Source organism: Hydra viridissima, unplaced genomic scaffold (genome assembly GCF_058129835.1).
Source record: "Hydra viridissima isolate aposymbiotic clone 2 unplaced genomic scaffold, HvirCarnegie_v1 scaffold_10, whole genome shotgun sequence".
Taxonomy (NCBI): domain Eukaryota; kingdom Metazoa; phylum Cnidaria; class Hydrozoa; order Anthoathecata; family Hydridae; genus Hydra; species Hydra viridissima.
In genome coordinates, this window is record NW_028324309.1 from 16,254,983 (window position 1) to 16,280,960 (window position 25,978).

The 25,978-nt window shown below is 26.3% G+C and overlaps 2 protein-coding genes across 4 annotated transcripts; both read right to left on the bottom strand.

Annotated features, from left to right (window-relative positions):
- Positions 1-626: 626 nt before the first annotated feature.
- On the bottom strand, positions 627-15,665 carry LOC145181044 (DNA repair protein Ku80-like). Of its 3 annotated transcripts, none has more exons than XM_090100118.1 (28): positions 15,534-15,665; positions 15,316-15,340; positions 15,070-15,186; positions 14,893-14,953; positions 14,233-14,352; positions 13,907-13,924; positions 13,441-13,489; positions 13,049-13,168; positions 9,652-9,718; positions 9,471-9,535; positions 9,006-9,123; positions 6,004-6,154; positions 5,758-5,867; positions 5,591-5,653; positions 5,251-5,388; positions 5,070-5,154; positions 4,912-4,972; positions 3,788-3,866; positions 2,836-2,903; positions 2,505-2,565; positions 2,336-2,397; positions 2,063-2,156; positions 1,886-1,958; positions 1,685-1,797; positions 1,395-1,491; positions 1,232-1,299; positions 1,088-1,156; positions 627-996 (listed from the first exon to the last, which is right to left on the bottom strand). In XM_090100118.1, exons 2-28 carry the CDS (start codon positions 15,325-15,327, stop codon positions 982-984), a joined length of 2,154 nt encoding a protein of 717 aa, XP_089956244.1. In that variant the 5' UTR covers positions 15,328-15,340; positions 15,534-15,665; the 3' UTR covers positions 627-981. The 3 variants fall into 3 exon arrangements, 2 of the variants coding, with proteins under 2 accessions (XP_089956244.1, XP_089956245.1); XM_090100119.1 differs by having other exon boundaries at positions 15,316-15,403; positions 15,534-15,647; XR_016456333.1 differs by lacking the exons at positions 627-996; positions 1,088-1,156; positions 1,232-1,299; positions 1,395-1,491 and having other exon boundaries at positions 5,070-5,167.
- A 712-nt stretch (positions 15,666-16,377) lies between these two features.
- Positions 16,378-21,019, bottom strand: LOC149883371 (uncharacterized). The gene is made up of 5 exons (XM_090100121.1): positions 20,772-21,019; positions 20,092-20,328; positions 19,797-19,946; positions 17,136-17,450; positions 16,378-16,967 (listed from the first exon to the last, which is right to left on the bottom strand). Exons 1-5 carry the CDS (start codon positions 20,830-20,832, stop codon positions 16,648-16,650), a joined length of 1,083 nt encoding a protein of 360 aa, XP_089956247.1. The 5' UTR covers positions 20,833-21,019; the 3' UTR covers positions 16,378-16,647.
- Between the last annotated feature and the right edge of the window lie 4,959 nt (positions 21,020-25,978).

The following is a 25,978-nucleotide window of genomic DNA, read 5'->3' on the forward strand; positions in this document are numbered from 1 at the left end:
ATTTTCTATTTCCGAGTTTTTGAGAAACAAAAACACAAAAATCTTGATTACTTTGAATATGGTGGTTACTTTTTTGAATGAAACATCAACTTCGTAGAATATTTTTTTGTTAATATAATAATAGAATTTAACAATACCAAAGAGCGAAACTGAGACGATACTCATTATCCAAGTAATCGAAAAATGAAGTTGGGACTTGGTTACCCGATTTTACAACTTTGACTAGTTTCAAAAGGAATTAGATTATAAGAGACTAGGTCTATTATAATTAAGGGAGCGGACTAGAGTATTTGTAATAATTGTTATAATTAAGAGTTGAGAACTTAATTAAATACATTACTGACGATAAGTAGCAGATTAATTAGACAGAGGGCGGATCACGGACCAGAAAATCCTACCGCTCAAGTGATGTTAGAATTGAATGCGGTCAGGATTATAACACTAATGCCATAACCATACAGCTACTCTTTAGTTGATGCTTTTGTCTAATCCACTTACAAATTTAGAAAAGTATTTTTGAGGTTTCTTTTGCTGGTATGTGATTGAGTCCGTTAATAATTAATCCGTCAAAGAGACAGTACTTGTGAAGAAAAAGCCGATTAGTCAAAAAAAAAAATTCAATTAAATAACGTTTAAACAATTAATATCATTCACAATTCATAATAAAAAATAAGTCATTTTTAATAATATTTAAGATTTTGTTACTAATGCAAGTTATTGCTACCAAATCTCTCAGCATCTTTGCTTCATGTGTTGCCACTAGATACAGGAATAAAAGAAAAACATTCATTTTTGACCATTCTAATTTTTAAAATCATTTTGCGGTTCTTATACAAGACTTCTAGGTTATATTACGCCATTCAATTTTGAACTTTTCAGAAGCTCGAAAAAGAAGCATTCAATACTTAACACCCTTTACACCCCTGTACCCCATTTACAACACTTCTCCTTCTAATGACATCAATTGAACCCTGACGACACTTACATCATATCCAGCTAAAATAAAGTTTTTAAAGTATAAAACCAATCGACTGCTTTTGATAAATAAAATCTAACCGACCTGGTGAATATTTAGTAAAATTCTTACCAACTCATCAGTATCATCATGTATTTGATCAATTTTCAGTTCTTCTCCAACCCCACTCATCACAAAGAACTACATCAAATATATACTGTTAAGAATTTTTGAAATCACTTATCAAAAAATATAATTAAAATTAGAGTTACTTACTAAATTAGCTTGATCTTCCGTGAAAGAACTGTCTTCGGCTTCAGTGTTACTAATCGGCGTCAGATTCCCTAAAAACAAAATATAATAAAAAAAAAAAAAAAAAAAAAAAAAAAATTTCATATTCTAGCTTTTTTAGATTTGCCAGCTTTTTAAGATTTACAACCTGTAACAATGAGTTGCCAAAACTCGTCTTTTCTTTTTCCACATGTTTCTTCTTTCAAGTCGCATAAAAGCGCATTAAAAACTTTGGAGATTCTTTTCTAAATGTAATACATGGGAATATCAAAAGGTTGCAAAGCAACAAGTTTTGATTGAAAGGGTTTTATTTAAAAGAACACCATTTTGTCTTCAAAGAAGTAACATTTACTTTTAACAAAGTAACTCCAGAGAAAAAAAAATCTATTTTGTTATGTTTAGCGTAAAAAATAAAAAAGAAATTAAACAGAAACATACGGCAACACTGTGTTCTCTTAGAACCTTAGTTGCCAGAAAAGCTTTCGAAAAATATTGAGATAAAATTGAACTGAGGACGAGCTTTAATATGCACTTTCTCATTTGCTCACATACTAAACAAAATAATAAAACAACTTTCCGAAAAAAAACGTATATCAGAAAATATCAGAAAAACGTTTGAAAAGCTATTCGAAAAGTCACCTTCAACAAATTTAACATCATCGGCTTTTTCAGTCAAAATCAAAAAATCATGAACCGGATCAGCAGTTCCAACCTAATAAATTTTGAGAGCTTTTACAAGATTTGTGAACAAGTAAGAAAAAAGCCACAAGAGAACTTAAACTACGACCCAAAGATGGGAAAAAACAAAAGCAAAACCTCTGTCAAGCGAGATTTTGATAAACTCGCGAAGTCAATTGGTTCATTATTGGTATCTTCGGAGTTTTTATTTTGCGTCTCAAGCCCTTTAATGCTGGAAAAGTACCAAATAAAAATGCAGCTAAAGTCTAATAACTCAATAACTACAATTTGTAAAAGAACGATCTTATCAATCCAAAGTTTATTTAGAAACACTTTGAAAATTGTAATGCAAAGCTTAATAAAACACAGAACATATTAATTGGTCTGCATACAAAATTTATCCACAGTTACCCCTGCTGGAATATATTAACATTGGTATTCTTTTTCTCTACTGCTTGTAGGGCAAAACTTTCCTATATAAAAAGATAAAAAAAATTATGTAACCAGTTCATTTAAAACTCTATTACAACAAAACAAGTGCATCAAAAAAAAAAAAAAAAAAAAAAAAATCGTTGGTTACCTTTAGTATCTTTGCTGGAGCTTGAGCATTTGCTAACATTTCTGGCAAAACTCGCAATGAGCTAAAAAAAAAAAAAACAAACACTAAAGGTTCTGACCAAAAAAGTCATCACAACGAAAACTAAAATCTTATATCTATACTATCCATGTAAGTAATGAAGTTTTGAAAAATCTTAATGAACCTTTTGTTTTTCTTAAAAAGAAGTGTTATTGGCCAACAACTAAAAGTTTTAAAAGGAATAAACTCAAAGTAGATCTCAGTTCCCCTTTTTTAAATTTGGAGAGAATAGTATTCAGCCAATAAAAGATAAATGGATATTTGTAAAAAAAACCTTGCAATATATTCTTCTACTTCTGGTATAGTAACTTCATCAGGATTTAATGCACGACTCTGGATGCACTGTTAAAAAGAAGATAACAAGAAAAAGTTCCCTTAAAAAGACAAAATAAATCGACAAAATTATTAAAAAGATGTAATAAATCGACAAAATTATTAAAAAGATATTATAAATCGACAAAATTATTAAAAAGATATTATAAATCGACAAAATTATTAAAAAGATGTAATAAATCGACAAAATTATTAAAAAGATATTATAAATCGACAAAATTATTAAAAAGATATTATAAATCGACAAAATTATTAAAAAGATATTATAAATCGACAAAATTATTAAAAAGATATTATAAATCGACAAAATTATTAAAAAGATATTATAAATCGACAAAATTATTAAAAAGATATTATAAATCGACAAAATTATTAAAAAGATATTATAAATCGACAAAATTATTAAAAAGATATTATAAATCGACAAAATTATTAAAAAGATATTATAAATCGACAAAATTATTAAAAAGATATTATAAATCGACAAAATTATTAAAAAGATATTATAAATCGACAAAATTATTAAAAAGATATTATAAATCGACAAAATTATTAAAAAGATGTAATAAATCGACAAAATTATTAAAAAGATATTATAAATCGACAAAATTATTAAAAAGATATTATAAATCGACAAAATTATTAAAAAGATGTAATAAATCGACAAAATTATTAAAAAGATATTATAAATCGACAAAATTATTAAAAAGATATTATAAATCGACAAAATTATTAAAAAGATATTATAAATCGACAAAATTATTAAAAAGATGTAATAAATCGACAAAATTATTAAAAAGATATTATAAATCGACAAAATTATTAAAAAGATATTATAAATCGACAAAATTATTAAAAAGATGTAATAAATCAACAAAATTATTAAAAAAAACCTGAAATTGTCGTTGCATGTAAGGATTTAACAAGTCTTTTGGACTGAATAATTCTTTTGGCTGATGTTCATCACATTCCCTAAAGAAAAACACATTTTTTTAGAAATATCAAGTAGATTAATATACATGTTAATAACCACATTTAACTTAATTGCTAATCAATCAATCAACACAACAAGGAAAAGATATAGAGCCTTGTAAACATGAAAAGATAGGTAGGTGATGGAATTTATAGCCAAACCTTTTTACAGATAAGATTTTCATAGATATTGAATTAGAGATACAATCATACATGAGGCATGTAGATGCAAACCCAACAATCCGAAAAAAAAGTTGTTTTTGTGTAAAGTGCATTATGGAATTATCAGTTTAAATGTAAAAAAAATTAGTAACAGGTAGATGCTAAAAACAGCAACAAAACATGGAAAATATGAACAAGAAAAAATAAACTAGCAGAAACACGAGAGAAATATCGTGAAGAAACTCAAACAGGAATGTTAAGTCTAAGCCTACTTGATAACTTAAGCATAATTGTTTTTCATAATTATTTTTGTGTTGGAAATAAGCATTTCTTAAGGGTATTCTGCTTCATTATTTATTAGGCATAATTTGTGCTTACAAATTAACATGCAATCAGATAGAATTCTTGTAGTTGCACTGTGCAGATGCAAATGTGTAATATTTGAGGGGTTTTTATCATGAGAGGGATTTTTGTGGATTAAAAGCAAATAAAAATTGAATGCAAAATTTTAAAGAACAGAGTTTTGATAGGGAGAGAAGATTTATAATTCCAACTTTGTGTTCACTTCAAGATACAAATAAAAAAAATAAAATGCTACATTACTTTAGCTGAGTTAGCATACTTAATAATAAGCATCTAAATTTCACATAACATAAAAACTAAATGCCAGACATACATGTTATATATATATATATATATATATATATATATATATATATATATATATATATATATATATATATATATATATATATATATATACATATATGTATATACACACACATACAATTAAACATAAGTTATTTATAAATTATCTATAATATTTAAATACTAAGAATGCTGCTTATTTGCATAATGAAGAATATGGAAGAAGTTTTCTTACAAATCATTTTTCATCAGGGTCATTGAATCTATAAATGAATCCATTGCAGCCACTACTTCTTCTAGACAAAACAATAAATGATATGCAATCAAGAAGATCAGGAAATTGGGAACAATATATTCTGTAGTTAAGTTAAGAAGTAATAAGACATTTGATACCTGAGGGTTCTTTAACTTTATTAAGTGAAGGGAATTGGTAATGTCTAATATCCTCTTTAAATGGTAGTGCAATAAATAAAAGACTCTAAATACAACAACTTTAAGTAATCAAGAAGCAATACAAAGATGCTAAATCTTAAAAAAAAAAACAATAACAAAATAAAGAAGTATTGGAATTTACTTCATAAGTGCTCTTGATATGAGGAGTTAAGAATCCAATTTTAGGATCAGTGTTGCCTCGTGGTACATAACGAACAATTGCCACCATATTCTTTTCCTCTAATGCACGACACAAAGCTGAGAAAGCCACAGCAGCATGCTTAAAAATTTAAGAAAAATTTCAGAAAGTAGAAAAAATAATTACACTCAATAATTTTTTAAAAGAGTTGTTTAAAAAAAGATGAAAAACTTTAAACATTTTAAATATTGTATAAAAATTATAAAAAATTAAAGCTTGTAACTCTATTCTTTCATAAAAAAACTTCTCAAACTGTGATAAAAACAAACTTAAAAGTTCATACTTCATCATCTGGTTGGGCAACAAAAAGATGGCATCCATTTCGACTGAACATCCAACGCTCTATCTAAACACAAATTTTTGAAACTAAACTAAAAAGTATGCAGACAAAGTTATTCACCCTCAATAACCAAAAAAATATTTTTTTAAATTAAGTAGATGTAAAATTACTTTATCTCGAGATGTAAAGCCGAGTACTAAACATCCTCTCTCTGTTTTCAGCTTCATAGCTTTCTGGTCTTCAGCTGACATTGGAACCAGCATCTTACCATAGCGATAAGCTATATAATAATAAAAAAAAAAGAAGATTCATAGAGGAAAATGCAGATTTTAAATTGAAAATAAAACAATCAAAGAGGAAATGTGAACTAATTCAAAAATAAATAAAGGTAGTCTATTAAATGCATTTTGAGGTACCTTGTGCAATATTTTCTTTATCAACTTCTGTTTGATCTTCATCTATCCGATGATAAGAGCGTTGCACTTCAACTTCCATTGTGTCACAATTTGCTGCTGATTCAGCAAGTGCTGAGAGTTTCTTCCATGAATATGGCTTTTCTTCTAATGTCTAAAAAAAAAAGCCATCTATAACTAAATTTTGTATAAACTAAGTTCATTTAACAAAAATTTCCTCTAAAATACATTCCTTATTATTTTCTACTAATACAAAATCACTATAGAATTCTTTTGAATTCTTTTGAAACACCTTGATAAATCTAAATTTAAAAGGAAGAAGCCAACAATACAATTTAATCAGTGTCCACACACAAACTTTTTGGTTTCTAAGTTGCAGCTTAAGTGATAATTATATATGCAAAGCTAGCTCCCAGGATACACCAAGTTTTTAAAAACAGAAAACCTACTTTTTATTTTTTTTCTTTGATCTTTAAGATGTAGAAATAGGTCCACAACTAACTAATCTTATACACTGAAGAACATGTATTCAGAAATGCAAGTTTAGTTTTGTGTAATAAGAGTGAAATAATTTTACTAGAAAATAGATAAATTAAAATCTTAATTGCACTGATATCAAAGGATTCTTTGAAAACTTGTTTGAGTGGTAAATTGTTTTTTCTTTGTAGAAAAATTGAAACTAGGATAATAAATTTTTTAATACTAGAAAACATATCAGACAATTCTTTTTGTAAATAAAAAAAACAAAAACATTGAAGACAAAGATGCAATTTCTTTACAAAGCTTATTAAGTTTGAAACAAAAATTTTTGAAAAAACTTGCAAGGTTTCTTTTTAAAACATGGGTATTATTATATTTTGGAAAATTCACTTATCCCTAATTGCAATTTATTCCAGGGTGATCAAAACTGGCTATTTCAACAAGACAATTCTCCACGTCATACAGCACATTCAATCACTAATTATTTTGTTGAAAGAAATATTCAACCCATGCCTTGGCCAGCATGATCACCTGATTTAAACCCAAATAAAAATTCATAGAGATGAATGGATTATCAACTAACAAAAAAGCAAATTAGTCACAAAATACTCACAAAAAAACTGACAAAATTGTGGCTTGAAATACCAATCAAGAAGATTGAAAACCTTATTGAATCAATGTAAAGGCGATCACAAGCATGTATCAAAAAAAATGGGGTTCATATCCCATATTAACATATTTAAAAAAAAAAAAAAAAAAGAAAGTGAATTAAAACTAGTGGTGATGCGACTTTGAAATTATTAGACTGTCAACTAAATTGATTAATGTATTTTTCAAAGTCAACAAAAATCGACTAATACATTTTTAAAATCGACTAAGTCGACTAAAAGTCAATTTAGTCGAAATATTTGAATAAATATTTTATTACAATCATATACTTTGATCTTGCTTGACAATTTACTTTTTAGATGTTATGAAACAAATAGAACTTTAAGAGAGTAAACAAAAAAACTAGGTGGTATGTAATACTGTCATAATAACAAATGCCATTATTATTCAAGAGCATTTCTTTGTTCAATCTAATCTCTTAGATGAATTAAAATCAAATAATCAAAAATGGAAATTAAAATCACAAAGTAAAGAAAAAAAATACAGATGGGTATTTTATATCATTTTTCACAACAGTTAAAGCAAAAAATTAACAAAAAAAATTAATAAAAAACAGCAGCGTAGATAGGTGGGAGCAGATGAGAGGGCTAAATGTTTTTTTGGTGTGGCAGATTTATAAAACTTTTAAGCATCTTTAACTGAGTGCCATAACGCATCACTTAACATTTTGTTTTCAAAAGCATAAACTTTTTAAAACAAAATGTTAAGTAATGGTTACTATAATGAGAAAAAGGAAACATTAATGAAGTGGTGGTACACACAGTAAGCTAAGAGTTAAGTTTATATGATACAGCAGATTAGGTTCAATGTTTAGATATTTTGGTTGAATTAAAAAAACCGCTATAAATGATGTTCTTACGCATGGCTCGATCTTTATGAATAATTTATCTTTACAAGATAAACTACTAATAAAGATATCTCTTTACTAATTGGTCAGCATCATAATATTAACCCTTTAGCGCCCGTGTAGCAGATCTGCTACATAACTTCAGAAACCTTTTATGGCCATCCTGTCAACAGTGATCTCAAAAACACCTTTTGTAGCATATTTACATCAACAAAAAAAAAAAAAACACATCAAAATTGTCTTTTTAAAAATTGGATGATTGTTGTCAGACAAGGTATTTTCAAAGAAAGTTTTTTCCTGTTTTTTTATGAATATTAAAGCTTATTTGTTTATTTTATTTTAGATTAATAACACATGTAAATTTTAGAAGTATTTAAGAGAGTTTCCTCTTTTTGAAACTATCACAAAATGCCTGAATTTATATGTATCACATATGCTACAATGACAAAATTGGGTTTGCTAGTGAAATTTTAAAATTTTATTTTTTAATTCATAATCTAGGCCCTAAAAAAATTGCTTTTTGAAGTTTTTGGAGTTTTTTGAAAATTTTAAGCCCTGGTGGGCGCTAAAGGGTTAAAGGTTGATGAAATTAGATCAAGTGAAAAAAATGAAATAAGGATGTCAGGATGATTACCCAATTAAATTGACTTTTAGTCAATTAGTAAAACACCCAAAGTTGATTAAATCGACTACTCAATTTTTCAAAGTCAACTAATTTTGACTTTAGGCTAGTCGACTTTTAGCTGATTTAGTTGAAGTTGATGAATACACTAAAACTTTATTGCACTTAATTCTCATCAGCTTTTTGATTACTTGTGTATAATATTTCATTTCAGAAAAGATTTTTGTATTTGTGCTTTTTTATTAGTCAATAACTGGCTAAGAAAAATAAACAAAAAAAACATGGACTATGCATTAGATTTCCTCTTTGTACAAGACTAAACTTACTATAACTTACAAAAAAAAATAAAGTGCATTTAAACTTTCAGTATATGGTGTAGAAACTCACCTTAACAAAAGCATATGCATTGATTTTTAATGATTCACCTATTTCAATAGGCCCGCGAAAGGTAGTAACTTGGTTCTTCCTTCTTTTTTCAAAAAAGCTCAACATCGGAAGAACTTCACTGTAAGAAAAACTCAATAGGATATATTTAACATTAAAGTAAGTGCCTAAATGAAATATTCTGAAGAAAAAAAAAAAACTTCACAAATATTTTCTTAAATAAGACCCACTGGTTTAAATGAAGTAAAAAATAGATAATTAGATTTATCTTACAATAACAATAAATGAACATCTTGTTGAACACGGTTATTCTAGTTAATACACACTAAAAAAACTGAGGCTTGAAAACTTTATAAAGACACCTTTAACTGAATAACCATTTTAGAGTTGGTTATCTTTAAAATATTGTTGTTCATTCAGAAAGTATTCAAAATAACTCCGCTTAAGAAAGTCACTTTTGAATATCACCTTATTGACAGACCTTCTCCATCAACAGAATCTAAAATGTGGCGAATGCAATTAATCCCTTTAACCTGTATAAAAAAATAAAAATAAAAAAAATTTCATAATTTGTATTTTTGTATTGTTTAAGTGGTTTTTTCAAAAACTGATAACTAATAACAAAATACATAATCAAAAGATTATTTACTTGTTGGGGTCCTAAAGGTTTATTTGTTGGTCTTTCACTATTTTGTGGATCATCTATTTCTGGACCGCTAAAAAATTATTTAACATTCTCTTTTTAGGTTATACAAATCTCAGAACAAATTTGATTATAAGAACTCTAAACAAATTTTATAAATCAACCCAACAAAAACAAGATTGGCTAAAAGCTAAGGAAGTACTTTTAAACAGAGTTTAATTGATAGCATCTCATTTTAGTACATCACCAAACAGTAATATTTTTTATTACCACAACAATATAATGCAATTAGCAGTAATTATTTTGATTAGTTGATATTGTTTTTAATTTTTTCCAGAAATTGATTTACTTACAATTCATTGATTTTGTTGGTCTGCAACGTTCTTTTAGACTTGAACATTTTTTAAAAACTCTGCAACTTTTCCTCATTCTTTCCATCAGAATTTTTAAGACTAGGCTTTTTTTAAACATTTTTGTATAATCTCATGTTTGAAGTTTAAAAGTTTTTTTTATTAGCCTGCAGTTTGGCTTTTTAACTGCATGTTATAACTCTGATCAAGTCTAATAAAACATGGCGTTATGTAGATGTTATCACTCTACAATCATACACCCTTCAATAACTAAACAGCATTTTTCATCAACAATAACAGTCAGTTTAAGCTTAACTTATCAATAAGTGATAGTCTTTACTTTCCATTTCCATGTTATGAAACTATTATAAGTTTTTTTGTAAATTAGTGGTTTTTAAAGTGACTTAGACCTTTTTAAAGTATGATTTAGCAGTTTTTATAATTTGAATTATTATATTTCTGAAGAAACTTAATGAAACTTCACATTTTCCAATCTTTTGTTGTTTTGTTGAGTTGATCTTATTTTAAAGCTTCTTTTTTAATATATTAGTATTTATTAGAGTTTTTAGCGCCATACATTTTATATTTAAAACTTAAGTAAAATTTTTTCATCATTTTGATTTACAATTTGCAAAATATATTTTTGTTTGGTTTTCCAGATAATGGGGGTTATAAAGACATAATTATTTATAAGTCTTTGTAATTCCTATTATTTACACAACTTAAAAAGAAATTTAAAATCATCTCTCGATTCTGAATTTTCAACAATTTCTATTTCATTTTCATTTAATATTTCATTTTATTCCATATTTTAAATTTTAAATAAATTCATTTAACCAGATTTAATCTCAATTTACTTGAGGATGTAATAATCATATTCATAAAATTTACCTGAAAAATGTAGTCATCATAAAATTAAGTTTTAATCTTCAAGTAAATTAACATTTTATTTGATAAAATGTCATTAGTCTTAAAATAAGTTCTTTTATATCTTATACAGTTATTTAATATATATGACTTATTTAGATTCAGACATAAAAACTGTTTTCAACTCATAATAAAGTTTAGTTTAGATCAGTAAAATTGGAACTTTAAATTACTTTTAAAAAGTTAAAACATAAATAGTCAAAAATATGCTTAATATTAGCTACGCATAGGAATTGATTAAAAAAAACAAAAAACTATCTTATTATTATATCTGTATTATGCACAGCTTTATAAAACGTTATAGCTACTAATATTAATACAAAAGAAACTTTATCATGGTCTCATTTACTGGTAATTTACCAAAAGGATTGTGCAAAACTGGCAACTATTTCTTTGGTCTTACAGATGTGGAAAGTGTGCCAGGTAAATTTTTTGGAAACTTTATTGTGATAATTTCAATTAATGTTTGTGGTAATGTTTAGTGGTTCTTTTAATGTTTAGAAGACATAAAACACTTAGTCATTGAAGCGAAAGGTCTTAATCTTCACAAGCAGTTTGAACACTAATGAAAGCAACCAAAAATTTAAGTAATGTAAAAGATATTGTCATCAAAATTTTGTCAAGTTCAAGGTTAAAGAAAAGAAGAAGAAAAAAAAAAAAAAGAAATAAAACTTTAAAATTCAAATAAAAAAGTAAATTGCAGAAGAACTTGAAAAATATTTTAGTTGCATATATTTGAATATTTAGTAATAACAAATTATGTTGCAATAAAGTTAGTGTAGCTCTGCAAAAAAATAATTCCTCAATGTTTTACTGCCAAAGATGGTTTTTTGTAAGGCTAACAGCATAAGAAACTCTTTAAAAGTATAATTGCAAAAGGTTATAAGTTTTTGATCTTTGTTGTCCTTTTTTTAAAATTATCTTTTATTTTGTGACAAATAACAAAGTTTATATCCAATAATTTTTTTTGTTTTTATTTATTTTGTTAAAGTTTCTTAACTTTAAAAAAGATGAACAAAGAGCTTTAAAAAGATAAACAAAGAGCTTTAATTTGTTTTTATTGATAATTTTCCTGACTTTTGGATACTTTTTTTGGATTATAAATAGGTCCCCATTACTTTTTTTAGTTTTTATTAACAAAACACCTTTTGATTGATGTGAGTAAGAAAATCTAAGAAAAAAAAAAGTGCCATCTTTAGGTAACAGGTGCTTTGCATCAGGGATCAAATTTTAAAAAAACCTTGGTCCAACTCACTTGTATGACTTATAAATTTTGAATGAAGCTCTCTAAACAATTGAACTTTATTAAAACCTTGGTCCAACTCACTTGGGTGACTTATAAATTTTGAATGAAGCTCTCTAAACAATTGAATTTTTCTAAAATGTTTATCCACCATTAGTAGATCAATATCCAAATTGATTTGTAGCAATTTTTAAATCTAGTTTTTAAGATTAATCTGCTATTATGGAAAAAAATCAAGTCAGCCTGCTATTATGGAAAAAAATCAAGTCAGATTTTGAAATTTTTGTTTTTTTAAAAGTATCCATAGCGTACTTACTAACTTAAGAAAATTGAAGTATAAAATCAACTTATTCAAAATTTATTAGCTGGAAAAGAGAGATTTTATACCAAACAACCCATTCTTTGAAGTGTTTTCCCAAAAACCTCATTATATGTTAATCTGAAATTTTTGGGACATGCTTTTCTCATATATATGTACAAAATCGAAAAGTATCAGCAAAATCCAAGATGGTACATAAGGAACCTCATGAAAATTTGCTCCATTTAGAATGGAATGACACTTTTATTTTGAAGAATTAATGTGTAAACTCAACTTAACAGAAAATCTTTAATGAAAATCTAAATTTAGAATGGAATGACTCTTTTATTTTGAAGAACTAACGTGTAAACTCAACTTAACAGAAAATCTTTAATGAAAATCTAAATTTATTATTATCCTACTATTATCCTTTAACAAAGTACAAAATCAATGAATTGTAAGTAAATCAATTTCTGGAAAAAATAAAAAACAAAACAACAACAACAACAACAAAAGATTATTTAATAATCATAAAAACACTGATCTACAAATACGAACAAAAGAAGATGAATAAAAAATACTTACACAAAAATAAGGTTGATATCACATGCTTTTATTGCAGATATGATCATATCTAGTTGGTCAACACCAAACTCTGAGCTCATGTCAGAAAACAAAATGACCTTTTTATCTAACTTTCTTCCTCTGAAATTTAAAGTTAAAACATCTACAGGAGATTTTGATAAATTACATATCTGTAGGGTATGTATAGTACTTGGATATTTAATTTCACTGTTGCATATTTTAAAGTAGCAACTGACACTTTAGAGCCAATAAATAAACTCTACACAAATTTGAAATTGTGACCTTCTACAAAACATATTTTAAAACATATTTCATAGATATTTCAAGATATTATTTTAAATATAAGTCAAAATAACAAAAATCAAACTAAAATATTGTAAAAAAAGGCTTACAAACATTTTGTTCGCAGATGATCAACAGCAACAACAAGGGCATCGATAACTTTTATTTTAGTTAAAAAAATTCTTATTATCATTTCATTATTACTGTTTTTAACATACATTTCACTACAACTGTTTTTTTAAACTTGTAAGGCACAGAGTTCTTGACATTAAATGCATCTTGTAAACTTTCTAGAGAAACTCAAAAATTTGTTTGATTTTATCATTTTAAATAATTAATTATTAAAACTTCATGCCTAGATATTACAATCATGATGATCTCAGATATACTAATATATTTTGCAGCTAACTTTATCTACACTTGCCTCTTGTTACTGATTTGATTATGAATGATCAACTTAGTACCCTTCTAGGTTAAAAATATAAATGTTACTATAGTGCAGTACTACAGTTTAACTTTCTAGGGTTTGTTAGTAAACTTAGACAATTTTAACAACAAATAGCTTAAAAAAGATACAATCAGCATTTGAGTTACCTACAACACAGAAAATATTCATTAATACATTCACAAATTTATATTATTATATTCATTAATACATTCACAAATTTATATTATTATATTTTTAAAAAAAAAATATTTAGAAAATTGGTATATTGAATAGGAAAAGGGAGAAAATATATCACCAATAGTTTTAGGTAACCATTTATGATTAAAAAGTTTTAAAAAATCATTTCATTTAAATATTCTTTAATCCTTTAATGGCATTTTAATTAGAAAGTTTAAAAGGTCTGTTGAAAATGGGACAAAAGTGAAAACAAAGAGTGAAATTTTAAAAACAGTACCTGGTAAAATTTGATTATTGATGAACTTAAGTAAATCAAGATCCATTACATGAAGTTCCTGTGCTAAAGTTATGTGTTTGTACCCCTCATGGTCTACATCATTTAGCGGATTCGATGTACCTTGAAAATTAATTAAAGTAATAACATTTACATAAAAAATCAATCTAAACCTGTTAAAAAACTTACAGAATAAGAAAGCCGAACTTTTCAGAATTCAACAAGCAAATATTGTTACAAAACAAATTACTACTGTTATTACTATTGTTACAATACATTAAGACATTACATAGTATAACATACATTAAATAATATATCATTATATAATATAACATATATAACATACATTGTATAACAAGACATTACGTAATATAATATATATTATAATAGACATTAAGACATTAAAAAACCTATTTAAATCTCAATCTTCAAACATCTGCAACAACGTAATGTAAAATTTAACATTAGAAAGATTTAAAAGTTTATTTTTTGAACTACCTAAAATGATAACATTGTAAGATTGCATACATTCTTTTTATACTTATATACACATCCAAAAATGGAGTAGAAAGGTTGTAGGAAAAAAACTTAAATGTTTATTTTTCTATGAAGTTTTAAACCATTATACATAAGAAACCAGAGTAATAAAGTTATGAAGTTTACCATTTGTTCCAAATAGTATTATAGCGGCTTCATCTTTATTTTTTTTAGTGTCAGCAAAAATCTAAACAAAATATTCTCTTATACAATAAACTATTTTATATTATTAAACATTATAAAAAAAAAAAAAAAAAAGCCATTACTTTTTTTCACTTCAGTTAGGAAAAAAATCAAAATTACTTTTCTTTGTACAATCATGTTGGCAGCTGTAATACTTTTTTGAAGAAGTGATTGTTTGCCAGGCTTAGTATCCGCCATGCGGCAGCTAACATCTATGATAATGGCTAATGCTTCTCCCTGTAAAAAGATTATTTTATATATTTTTTGGGATAAAACATTTCAATTCAAATCAAAAAAGAAAAAAAAAATTTAACTTAATTCTATATATAAATTTAATAAAGTATTTTTATTTATATAAAAACTTGCCTGCAAAACCATGATTGTTAGCTAACTGAAAAAAAAAACTGACATGCTTTTATTCCATATAAAACTTTGATCACCATAAAATATTTTACTATACAAAAATACAAACAGATATAGGTTTTTTTAAAAAACTGAAACAACTATACATAAAGCAATTAAAAATAAAACTAAAAAATATTTTTAAGAACTACATAAAAATATTATGAGGTTTAATTACTCACTATGTTGATGCTTACACCTCTGAACAACACCCTTCAGTAACTTTAACAAAATGAACCAGAATGAATATCAGTTTTTAGTTAGCATATCTTTTGTAATTTTTGTTTGCATATCTTTTGTAATTTTTAATAAATATTAAAAATCATTTGGAAAGACCATTAGTGTTATTTTAATAGTGGGCTTTTAAATTAATATGAAAAATATAAATGATAATAATACAGATAAAAAACTGATTATTACAAAACAAAAGTATTATTTTAAAGCTTTGAAATTTTAATGAGTAAAATGTGGACTTCACCTGCAATTTTTTTTATTGCAACTTTGATGTTAAAACAGATTAAAAATATGATTTTTTTATTACCTTTTTATGTAAACTTAAAAGTAAAGTTGACTTAACTAAGTAATAATTTTGTATGTGCGTGCATGCGCGGGTGCAAACATGCATAGGATTTATATATGTTATTTTATCATGACATTCCTTTTGTTTTTTCTATAAATAATTGGAATTATCTTTTCAATTATATTTCAGTACCTATACATTGCCTAGTTATATTTTTCTAGGAAATTCTGCAATTATAAAATTATGCAGATGATTAAGAAATAAATCTACACATTACAAATTTCTTTATTTCTTTATTTACAAAAATAAAAGTTTGAAATACACAATTATAACATTAAAAAAACTACAATATTTATAAAATAATTATTCATTAACTATTACGGTAGATGGTAGAAACAAAGATTTTTAAAATTATTATTTTTTAAACAGAAGTTGTAAGTGATAACTGTACATTTTTTAAACTGGGTAACAGCACATTTTTTTGAACACTAATATTCTGTGCAATATTATACAGATAATTAAACAGTACACAACAAATATCACTTTTATATAAAAACATTAATATAAATTGATCAGGATTTACTGCACATGCACATTGACTAAACCATTACATTTAAAAACAGCTAAAAGACAAAAAAGTTAAAAGTTACAAGAAGTTCTTGATAATCTATTTTTTAATATTTTATAGATATTCATCAGCATCAAGTTAGAATTTAATTAGTATTTCTTGTTATCATGTTTGCTGTTTGAAATACGTGACCTCAACAGAGCTCACATTAATGTTCGTTATTAACACCTTTGTTGTTTGAAATAGATAACCTCAATAGCGATCCACCAAGCAATGAATCAGTGTTCATATAAACAAAGTTTGTTTTTGTTGCAGGCAGATAAAAATTTTCTTTCTTTAAAACTCTGTTAATGAGTTTTTTACAATCTTCAGGAAAAGTGTAGCTTGTTAATAGTTGTAACGTAGATGGTATATTCTCAAACTTACAGAGATTTGTTAATAAAATGGGAATATATTTTGCATTGTTAACTCTCTTAAACATATCCCCTAAAAACAGTTTGCTAACAAATGATATCTCGCTCGCTTTTTCTATAAAAAAAAAAAAAAAAATAATTATTTGCGATTACTTTAATGTGATATATATGTTATTTAAAAACCTAAAACAATTTATTTTTGTGATTTTATTTTTTTTATTAAACTAATTTAAGAATCTTAGAGTATTACAACGAGAAAAGTATTCTTACAAATTTAACTTACCAGAATGAGCTGTCTGAGGAAGCATCAAATCAGGTTGTGGTTGAGCGCTGAAATGAGGTTTTAAACCAGGACTGCAAATGATAAAAACATAATGAGCTTGTGTTAGCTTTTGTGAGTAATATTCAGCTTTATCAGAAGCACTTGCATAAGCGTGGTTATCAGTCGTTGAAGCATTTATCTTATACTTTTCACGAAGAATTTGTATAAATTTGTTAACATTTTTAATGTGTTTTCGATTGTCAGGAAAAAATACAACATATACAATAGGTGCTGCTTCATCAAACTTTGAATTATCATAAGAGTTCTTCTTTAAACCTAAACATAGAAACATTTTTAAACATACAAATATACATTTTGAAGCATATAAATATATATTTTAAAAGATCAAAACAACTCATATAAAAAGCACTTAAGATTTGTAATACTATTAAAAGTATTAGATAATTATGTTTTAACCAATTTCAAGAAAACTTTGTGGGGCACCATCTCTGATTTTCCTGATTTTTACTTATATGATGTAAATAGGTTAAATTTGCAATTTCAGAGTTCCAAGTGCAGCAGTTTAAAAATTGCAGCCTTTAAAACACTACTGTGTGGCACCCCTTGATTTCTTGAACGGTAAAAATAGACAATCTTAAATCCTTACAACTTTTTTCTAACTTTCAATAAGTGACTTTTTTCTAGAACTATCTTCTAAATATTTCTGTCTTAAAAAGAGTGGTCATTATTAACTTGTATCATATTAGAAAAAAATTATAACCTCCTCAACTTTGGCAAAATTCTGAACAATGCTAAAAAATGGCAAAATGAAGTTAACATAGTATTTTTCTATTCATCCACAATTCCTTACATATTAGTTTTCTGATTAGCTACTATTGTCTGCATTAAATGGGCAAAATATAAGCAGCTTGTTACATTTATTAAATCAAATATATCTAAAAATATATAGTCCACTCGTCATTTTTTAACAACCTTATTTTTCAATTATCAGGGTTGAATAGCGTTATTGGAAACCAGTGCCCCTCCAACCTGCTTCCTGGCCCATGTGGGGATGTAACCTATTACAAGTCATTTCTTAAAAAAAGAAAGATATGGTTGGTTGCTTCTTCCCTGATCTAGTCTTTATACTTATAGGGGCACAATCAAAGGGCTAGAACTCATTAAAACTATTCAAAACAAATTAATATCACAGCATAAAAACCAACTTTATTGATTGTGATTATTTGTTAAAAAGCCTATTATCTCTATATCTTTTCCATTATGAAAATATGGTAACAAGCTTCAATACTGTACATTATTTAAAAATGATTTAGTCAGTAAAGTTGTTTAAAATAGATCATCAATTTTAACTTCACTAAAAAAAAAAAAACATGCTGTCAGTTTAATTGTTTAGCACATAGCAACTGCTAGAAACTGCCATGAGGCAGGAGCAATTATGTACAGGTATATAAATTTCCAAAACTTAAAATTGGATGCTAGTAAAATTTTCCTTGGGTAGAAGGCTCAAAAACTAATGGTGCTAAAAAAGAGTGAGATATATGATGTAAAACTTCTTTAAGCAATTTATATATATATATATATATATATATATATATATATATATATATATATATGTGTGTGTGTGTGTGTGTGTGTGTGTGTGTGTGTGTGTGTGTGTGTGTGTGTGTGTGTGTGTGTGTGTGTGTGTGTGTGTGTGTGTGTGTGTGTGTGTGTGTGTGTGTGTATATATATATATATATATATATATATATATATATATATACTGCAGATCAATATTTATGTTTAACAAGGTATAACTTAAGTTGAAAGCGGCTTTTACTTAATGTTTAAATATGTTTTACTAAGTTTATCCAGCAGGTGCTGTGTGCATGATAGAAGGCAATTAATTTTGTAATGTCTGAGAAAGTCAAACATTTAAAAACAAATTCAGTTTAAGATAGCCCACTATCAATGGAGCCAGATTCAAATTTAAAAAATATCATTTTAATGTTGGCAGGAAAAATTTTGATGATCTTTTGTTTTCAATCCTGTCAAACAGCATAAAAGTAACAATTACTAAAACTATTCGTGATCTGTCATCTGTAAGAGAAACAAGTAACAAAAGAGTAAGAAAAGCCTTCTGTTAACACTCTTTAATGTGCTGCAATTAATTAACAGGATTTTATTTTCAAGAACTTCTCCTTTTCAAATATGATTATAAACTTTCTTCATTAAAATCTTATCAGTAAATTTTACACAAAAATTTCCAACATTAGATACTTTATGTATATAAAAAAGTTTTTGTATTTCTTTTTATGTTTCAAAGGTGATGAAGATTCAGAGATTTTACCAATTCCTGCAGCAATAAAATGCCGAAAAAGGCATTAATAGCACACTGTGACAAAAGTGTTTTGTATTAAGATCTAATGAGGCATAGACTGCTAGGATTTAGTACAAAGAAAAGAAAGATAACTCGCATAAAACTGAAATGTATTCAAGAGAAGCAGCAGCTAGCATACAGCAAGTAGAAACAAAAAGAAATTAAAATATTGCAGGAAAAGAAAACAAAGAAAGAGCAATAAACATCATCAAAGAAACTGGGTAAAAAATATGAAGTTGAAAGAAATCCAGTAAGTTTGAGATAATAAATTAGCAAAAAAACAAAAAAAAAACAGAACAAACTATTAAGTGATGTTCTTGATGTAGATACTTCTGAAAAAGTAGATAGTGAACACTCTGAACCCAATAATGTGCTGTTTGATTCAAATCTTTTTAATGAAATAAAATTGCGTTCCAAACCAATATCACTTTCTTGAAAATTTTCCTTTAATTCTAGAAATATCAAATAAGAAAGTAAGATACTGTATTTTCTACCTTAACATCAGAATTTTTCTTTCTACAAAAATTTGGTTTTCTTTCTTGATTTATATTTTAAAATTTCCCAAAAAAAAAAAAAAAAAAGATTTGAAATGATAACCATTTATAGCTTTATCAACTATTTCTACTGCATCCAATCTTTTCATACTGTATAGTTCATTTCTTAAGTGTTGCAGTGTGGCATATTCTTTTCTACTTTTTATCCATGTATCCATCAGATATATAAATGGATATTTCTTTTCTAAAATATATGATATCTGTTCGCTACTAAAGTCTAATCGCCCAGCAAGTTCTGCAACATTTTTACCCAAAGCATTTGCAGGAGATAAAAGCGTATCTAACAAAAGGAAAGTAAAACAAACTGAAAGTTGTTTGGTAGGTTGTATATGTGTGTGTATATGCACACACACACACACACACACATATATACACACACACATGCACATACACATTTGTAACCATAATATATTGTACATATATATATAATGTATATAGATATTAGTATACCTCAGACATTTACCAAACTATGCTTAACAAGCATAGCTTAATTTAAAATAATAAGTTTATTATACAGAAGAACTTAAATCTGATCTGCCTACAAACCTCGTAAGCTGCAGAAATGCATGGTACAAATTTAAAAATACAATACTTGTCAATAGAAATCTTTTAAAAATCATTCCAAATTTGAATTTTTTGAGTTTATGTTCTTCTATAATATTTAGAAAATTTGTATAAGACCAACTGCTTATCAAACATCGATATGTATAAATCATAACTTACTCAGATCTTTGATGTACTTGTTGTCGAGCTTATTTAATGCACTGGCTGGAAGGGACTCCATCGAGATTTACCACCATAAAAATATATTTGTTATTATAGATATATACTTTAATGTATTATATTTCCTTAGTCTATTGCAAGGATATATCTATATCATTGAAAACTGTATATTTTTCGTTAAAAACATGCATTTTTCAAAAAAGACAGTGAATATACATGTGAATACAGCTTAACTGTAAAAATTTTACATGTACATGCGCGTTGAAATCAGTTCACGCGCATATGTTTTTTTTTAAATATTGGATCTTCGAATTCACTTCCGTGCTAAGGTCATGTTAAGAAGGAAAAAAGATTTAGTAGTTAGTGAATACTCCTCCATAGAAACAAACCAAACAGTCTTTGCTATAATAATGACAATAGAAATGTTTAATTACAGTCATATCGAATTTATGTGTAATGAAATGAAGTTGCAATTTAAGGGTACTAATTCAACTTCGAATTGATTTCAGAAAAAACACGAAATGCTCAAGAATATTTCAACAGCAACCCGCGGTGTCAAATATTTCTCAATACAAGTTTAATCTGTGTAAGTAGTAGGACTTAAGTTTTTCTTCATTTTTTAGACGAGGATGTGCCGAAGGGCCAACTATAGGTTAGACAAAAAAAGGCTTCCTTCATCATTTATTGACTTGATTAATGCATTGATTAATGCACACACACACATAAAATCATTTCCAGTTTGTAAAATGACACCTGTCATCAAAAGAAACAATATTTCTGCCCGATTGTGATTTTTCATCTTTCACAAAGAACAAACTACAAATTTCAAACTGCTTATTCAATTGTTTAAATTTTTATTTCGGCAATTTTTATTAGCAAAAGAAAAAAAAAGAATATCAAGCCTCGATCGTGTAATCTGCAAAAATTCGCTAAAGCTTCAATAAATGAATACGATTTGTTCGAACATCCAGCTTATTTACCAAGTTTGGTTCTCACCAAATAATATCTTCTCCAAATATCAAACTTTATTTTAATGATGCATTTATCACAAAAGGAGCTTCATGTCATCCAGGACGTCATGTCCAAAATGGCATAGACTTAACCGTTACTAATAAGCGATTGTTAATATTCGTTTTGCAAAAAATATTGAAAATATTGTTTCACTCAATATCATTATTAACTTTTATATAAGAACTAATTGAGTTTCATTTTCAATTAAAAATACACTAGCAAAATGTAAACTTTAAAAAATGGTGAGAAAAAAATATGAACTTTTGTTATGATTTGCAAAATACAACTTTGTCTTAAATACAATTCTTGTGTTATCTAGTTTACACAAACCAAAACGATTTTAAAACCATACTTTTTGTTTAACCCCTTAACTGTGGCGTAGTTTTAAAAATCGCTTTGTTATTTACGGCAAAATCTTTTTGTTAACGATTTCTTTAAACTGTTTAATTAATTTTCCGAATCAGTTCCAAAATGCGGAAATATCCGTCAGACACATATAAGCCTACAGTTCCAATAAACGATATATCCGTCAGACACACGAAGAGCTACATCCTTGAAAGGCGGATATATCCGTCAGACACAGTTAAGGGGTTAAATACCCTGATTATAACACGATTATCGAATTAGAGGATTAATCAATACATTAATCCATTCAATCATTATTTGTTATCCGGTCACCGTATAGTAATGAATGGGTTACAACACTATGACCGGATTATTACACGATGACCGGATCATTACTTAACAACCGAATTTTTACAGGATGTCTTTTTAAGAATTAAACCAAGATGATCTTATTCGTCACTAAAATTTTTAAATCGCGTTTTAAATCTTGCTGAATGTGTCCACGTTTATTCTTTGTATATCTCAAGACGATATGCGCTGATTTTTGAAAGCACAAATTTTAAAGAGTTTTGTAAAGATTCTTTGAAATTCCTTTTAAAATTTGAGTCTAAAGCACCTGATTGAGTCCCAAATTTTTATATTGATTACAAATTTACCTCATAAAAAGGATTAGTAGCACTATATGACGAAGTTGAATTTATATTTTAAAGGGAATTTCATAAGACGATTTGATTATTTGATCACGCATTTGAATTTCTCGCTTTATGGAGTTGATCAGCAATAATGATGGGAGCAAAATATCAGGTTTGCAATTTCAATTGAGTGAATTATCGGTTGCTGTGTTTCTCTTAAAATTACAAGGATATTTTTAACACATTTCACTTCAATACTTTTATCGCCCTCATTTGAATTGCAAATATTTATCTATGTAAAACATTGCTTTTTTGGTAAAAATAAATAGTAAAATATAAGTTTTTTGTGTGTTAATTTATCTGCATTAAATATTTATTTGTGTAAAATATTTATTTATCCAAAGGAAATTTTTTGAAAACGTTTCCATTTATGAAAACAACTTACAGTAATATTTATGGTCGATTAACTGAGAAATACACCTTGAGTTTTGTTTTATACGATAGTATTGCATGTCTTTGTTTACAAATAAGAGGCATTTGAGGATAAGCAAGCAAAACTTATCCAGAATGAAATTTAATCTTTGAATGTTATCGATGTAAATTAATGTAAATGTAATCTTTGGAATTATATTTGCAGGTGATTTCGACGTACATGCTGGATGACGCAACTTACAGGCTGGATGACGCAATTAAAGAATTGGTGATATTAGTATTTAAAATTTCTTTTTTAAAAATTAAAAAATGTGGGCAATGTCTGTTTTTAATTAAAGAATTCTTAAAATTTAAATGAATTTCCTAAATTCTTAAAGAACAATTAAAATTCCAAAAGAACAATTAAAATTCCAAAAGAACAATTAAAATTCCAAAAGAACAATTAAAATTCCAAAAGAACAATTAAAATTCCAAAAGAACAATTAAAATTCCTAAAGAACAATTAAAATTCTCCAAAAGAAACAATAAATTTGTAACGACTTAAACTCGTAAGGAAAATAAAATAAAATAAAAAAAAAAAAACAACAAAAAACAACAAAAAAAAAATATTCGAAGGTCAGTGTTTTAAAAAAAAAGTCGTCAGTATTTTTGTTTTGAAAAATTTATAATCACAAAATGCGGGTATTCAATGCAAAATGACCATTTATAGTTTAGATAATAATAAATATGCAGACAATATGAATGTTTACTTCACCAATAACCCTGATCATGTAAAAAACTTAAACAACCACTACAGGTGTCCCTTTGATAAGTACAGCAAATATTTAAAACGAACAGAGGTTTTTAAAATTCTTTTAAACCTCAAAATAAATAAAGTTGAAGATTTTGATGTTGTTAAAAGATATCTACTGAAAGTAGATTTTTAATATAAAATTTAATTTTAGTATAATGATAGTAATACTAATAACAACAACAACAACAACAACAACAACAACAATAATAATAATAATAATAATAATAATAATAATAATAATAATAATAATAATAATAATAATAATAATAATAATAATAATAATAATAATAATAATAATAATAATAATAATAATAATAATAATAATAATAATAATAATAATAATAATAATAATAATAATAATAATAATAATAATAATAATAATAATAATAATAATAATAATAATAATAATAATAATAATAATAATAATAATAATAATAATAATAATAATAATAATAATAATAATAATAATAATAATAATAATAATAATAATAATAATAATAATAATAATAATAATAATAATAATAATAATAATGATGATGATGATGATGATGATGATGATGATGATGATGATGATGATGATGATGATGATAATAATAATAAAAAATTTAAGCAAGAAATACCTCAGAATTTAAAAAGAGAAATTAAGAATAATACCTATATCTAAAATTCGTTTGCTGCATTTGCAACTGTCAAAAGGTAATTTTGTTCAACTATTTATAAATTTCGAAGTCCATGTTTCAAAAATAATACTTTTGTCACGTTTACCACCTTAATCTCAATTGAGTTTAAATTAAAAAAAAAAACTTTGATAATATCATTTGATTGAATTTTTTTGTTTTTGCTTTTACAAATTGATATTTATTATTACTATATTTAAATGTTGTCATGGGCGTATTTGGGAGGGAGCCGCTCTACCTACGGCCTTGAATATCATTACCGATGTTTTTACTATAAATATTTTAAATAAGATATATTTTAAAAATTGTAAATAAACTTTATTTTGTGTATACTAAACTTTTAAAAACTTTTAAACAGTAAAAGGAAGGAATTTGGAAGAGAAAAATCGAAAGCTTTTGACGTGTTTTGACGGCATAATGTCGAAAAAAGAAATTAAACCTTGTGAATCGCCTCTTTTTTTTGTAGCAATATTTGTAAATAAAAAAAGGTTCCCTTTTGAAAAAGCTCACCTAATTTTTATTTGTTTAAAAAAATGATTCTAATTTAAAAACAACATCACATTTGAATCATAAATATCTGTTTAATGTTCAAACGACAAATATTTTTGAAAAGTTTATTTTAAAAAAAATTTATAGCCGTAAATATTGGTTTTCTCAAAATTATTTTTCATTGAGGAATTTTTTTGTACAATTGTAAAAAAGAGGGGCAAATGACAATCTTGTGATCCCATGATCTTCAAGAAGACCTACCACCCACTTCAGTCAAATGAAAAAATGCTATGCACATTAGTTCTACAATGTCATGATATAACTGTCCAACATCAGACTGAAAAGAAGAGTGCAGAAAAAGAACACCCTTCCTTAAAAGAGAGCGAAAAAGAAATTATTAAGTAAGGTTATAACTTCAGAATTTGTAACATAAATCCCAACTTCTCTAAAAACATTCAAATAACTGACCCTATTTAATGCAGCCTCACTTTGATGTTTGTCGCAGGCCGTTAAAAAAAGTCGCTTTAAACGGCCGTCTTTGAGCACGAGGTTAATCTTGTGAAAAAAGACAAAAAATTCATGAGTTTATTTGTTGACCTCTTTTTTTTGTTGTTGCTATAAGAATGTGTTTGAATTTACTGATTTTAAAAGTTGCGTAACAAAATATTTTAAGTTTATTTGGAAAAACACTTCTCTACGCATAAGCAAGCAAGCTTGATGTATCGGTTCAAGTCGAATTCGTGCATGTAATAAATGGTGTTTACAGATGGGTCAATTTTCTAAAACGGATTGAAACAATCTAATAAATTCATCCATTAAACATAACAA

Bases quoted from the DNA above. Each gene is read 5' to 3' on its own strand.
- LOC145181044 (XM_090100118.1), bottom strand. The intron at 9,536-9,651 runs GTAAATAATCTT...TTTTTTATACAG, and splicing joins AACCTTTAGGACCCCAACAA to GTTAAAGGGATTAATTGCAT. The intron at 2,398-2,504 runs GTAACCAACGAT...CTTTTTATATAG, and splicing joins CTCCAGCAAAGATACTAAAG to GAAAGTTTTGCCCTACAAGC.
- LOC149883371 (XM_090100121.1), bottom strand. From the start codon at position 20,832: ATGGAGTCCCTTCCAGCCAGTGCATTAAATAAGCTCGACAACAAGTAC. The intron at 19,947-20,091 runs GTTATCATTTCA...TGATATTTCTAG, and splicing joins AGTTGATAAAGCTATAAATG to AATTAAAGGAAAATTTTCAA. The intron at 17,451-19,796 runs GTTTGTTCTGTT...TTCTATGTTTAG, and splicing joins ATCAAGAACATCACTTAATA to GTTTAAAGAAGAACTCTTAT.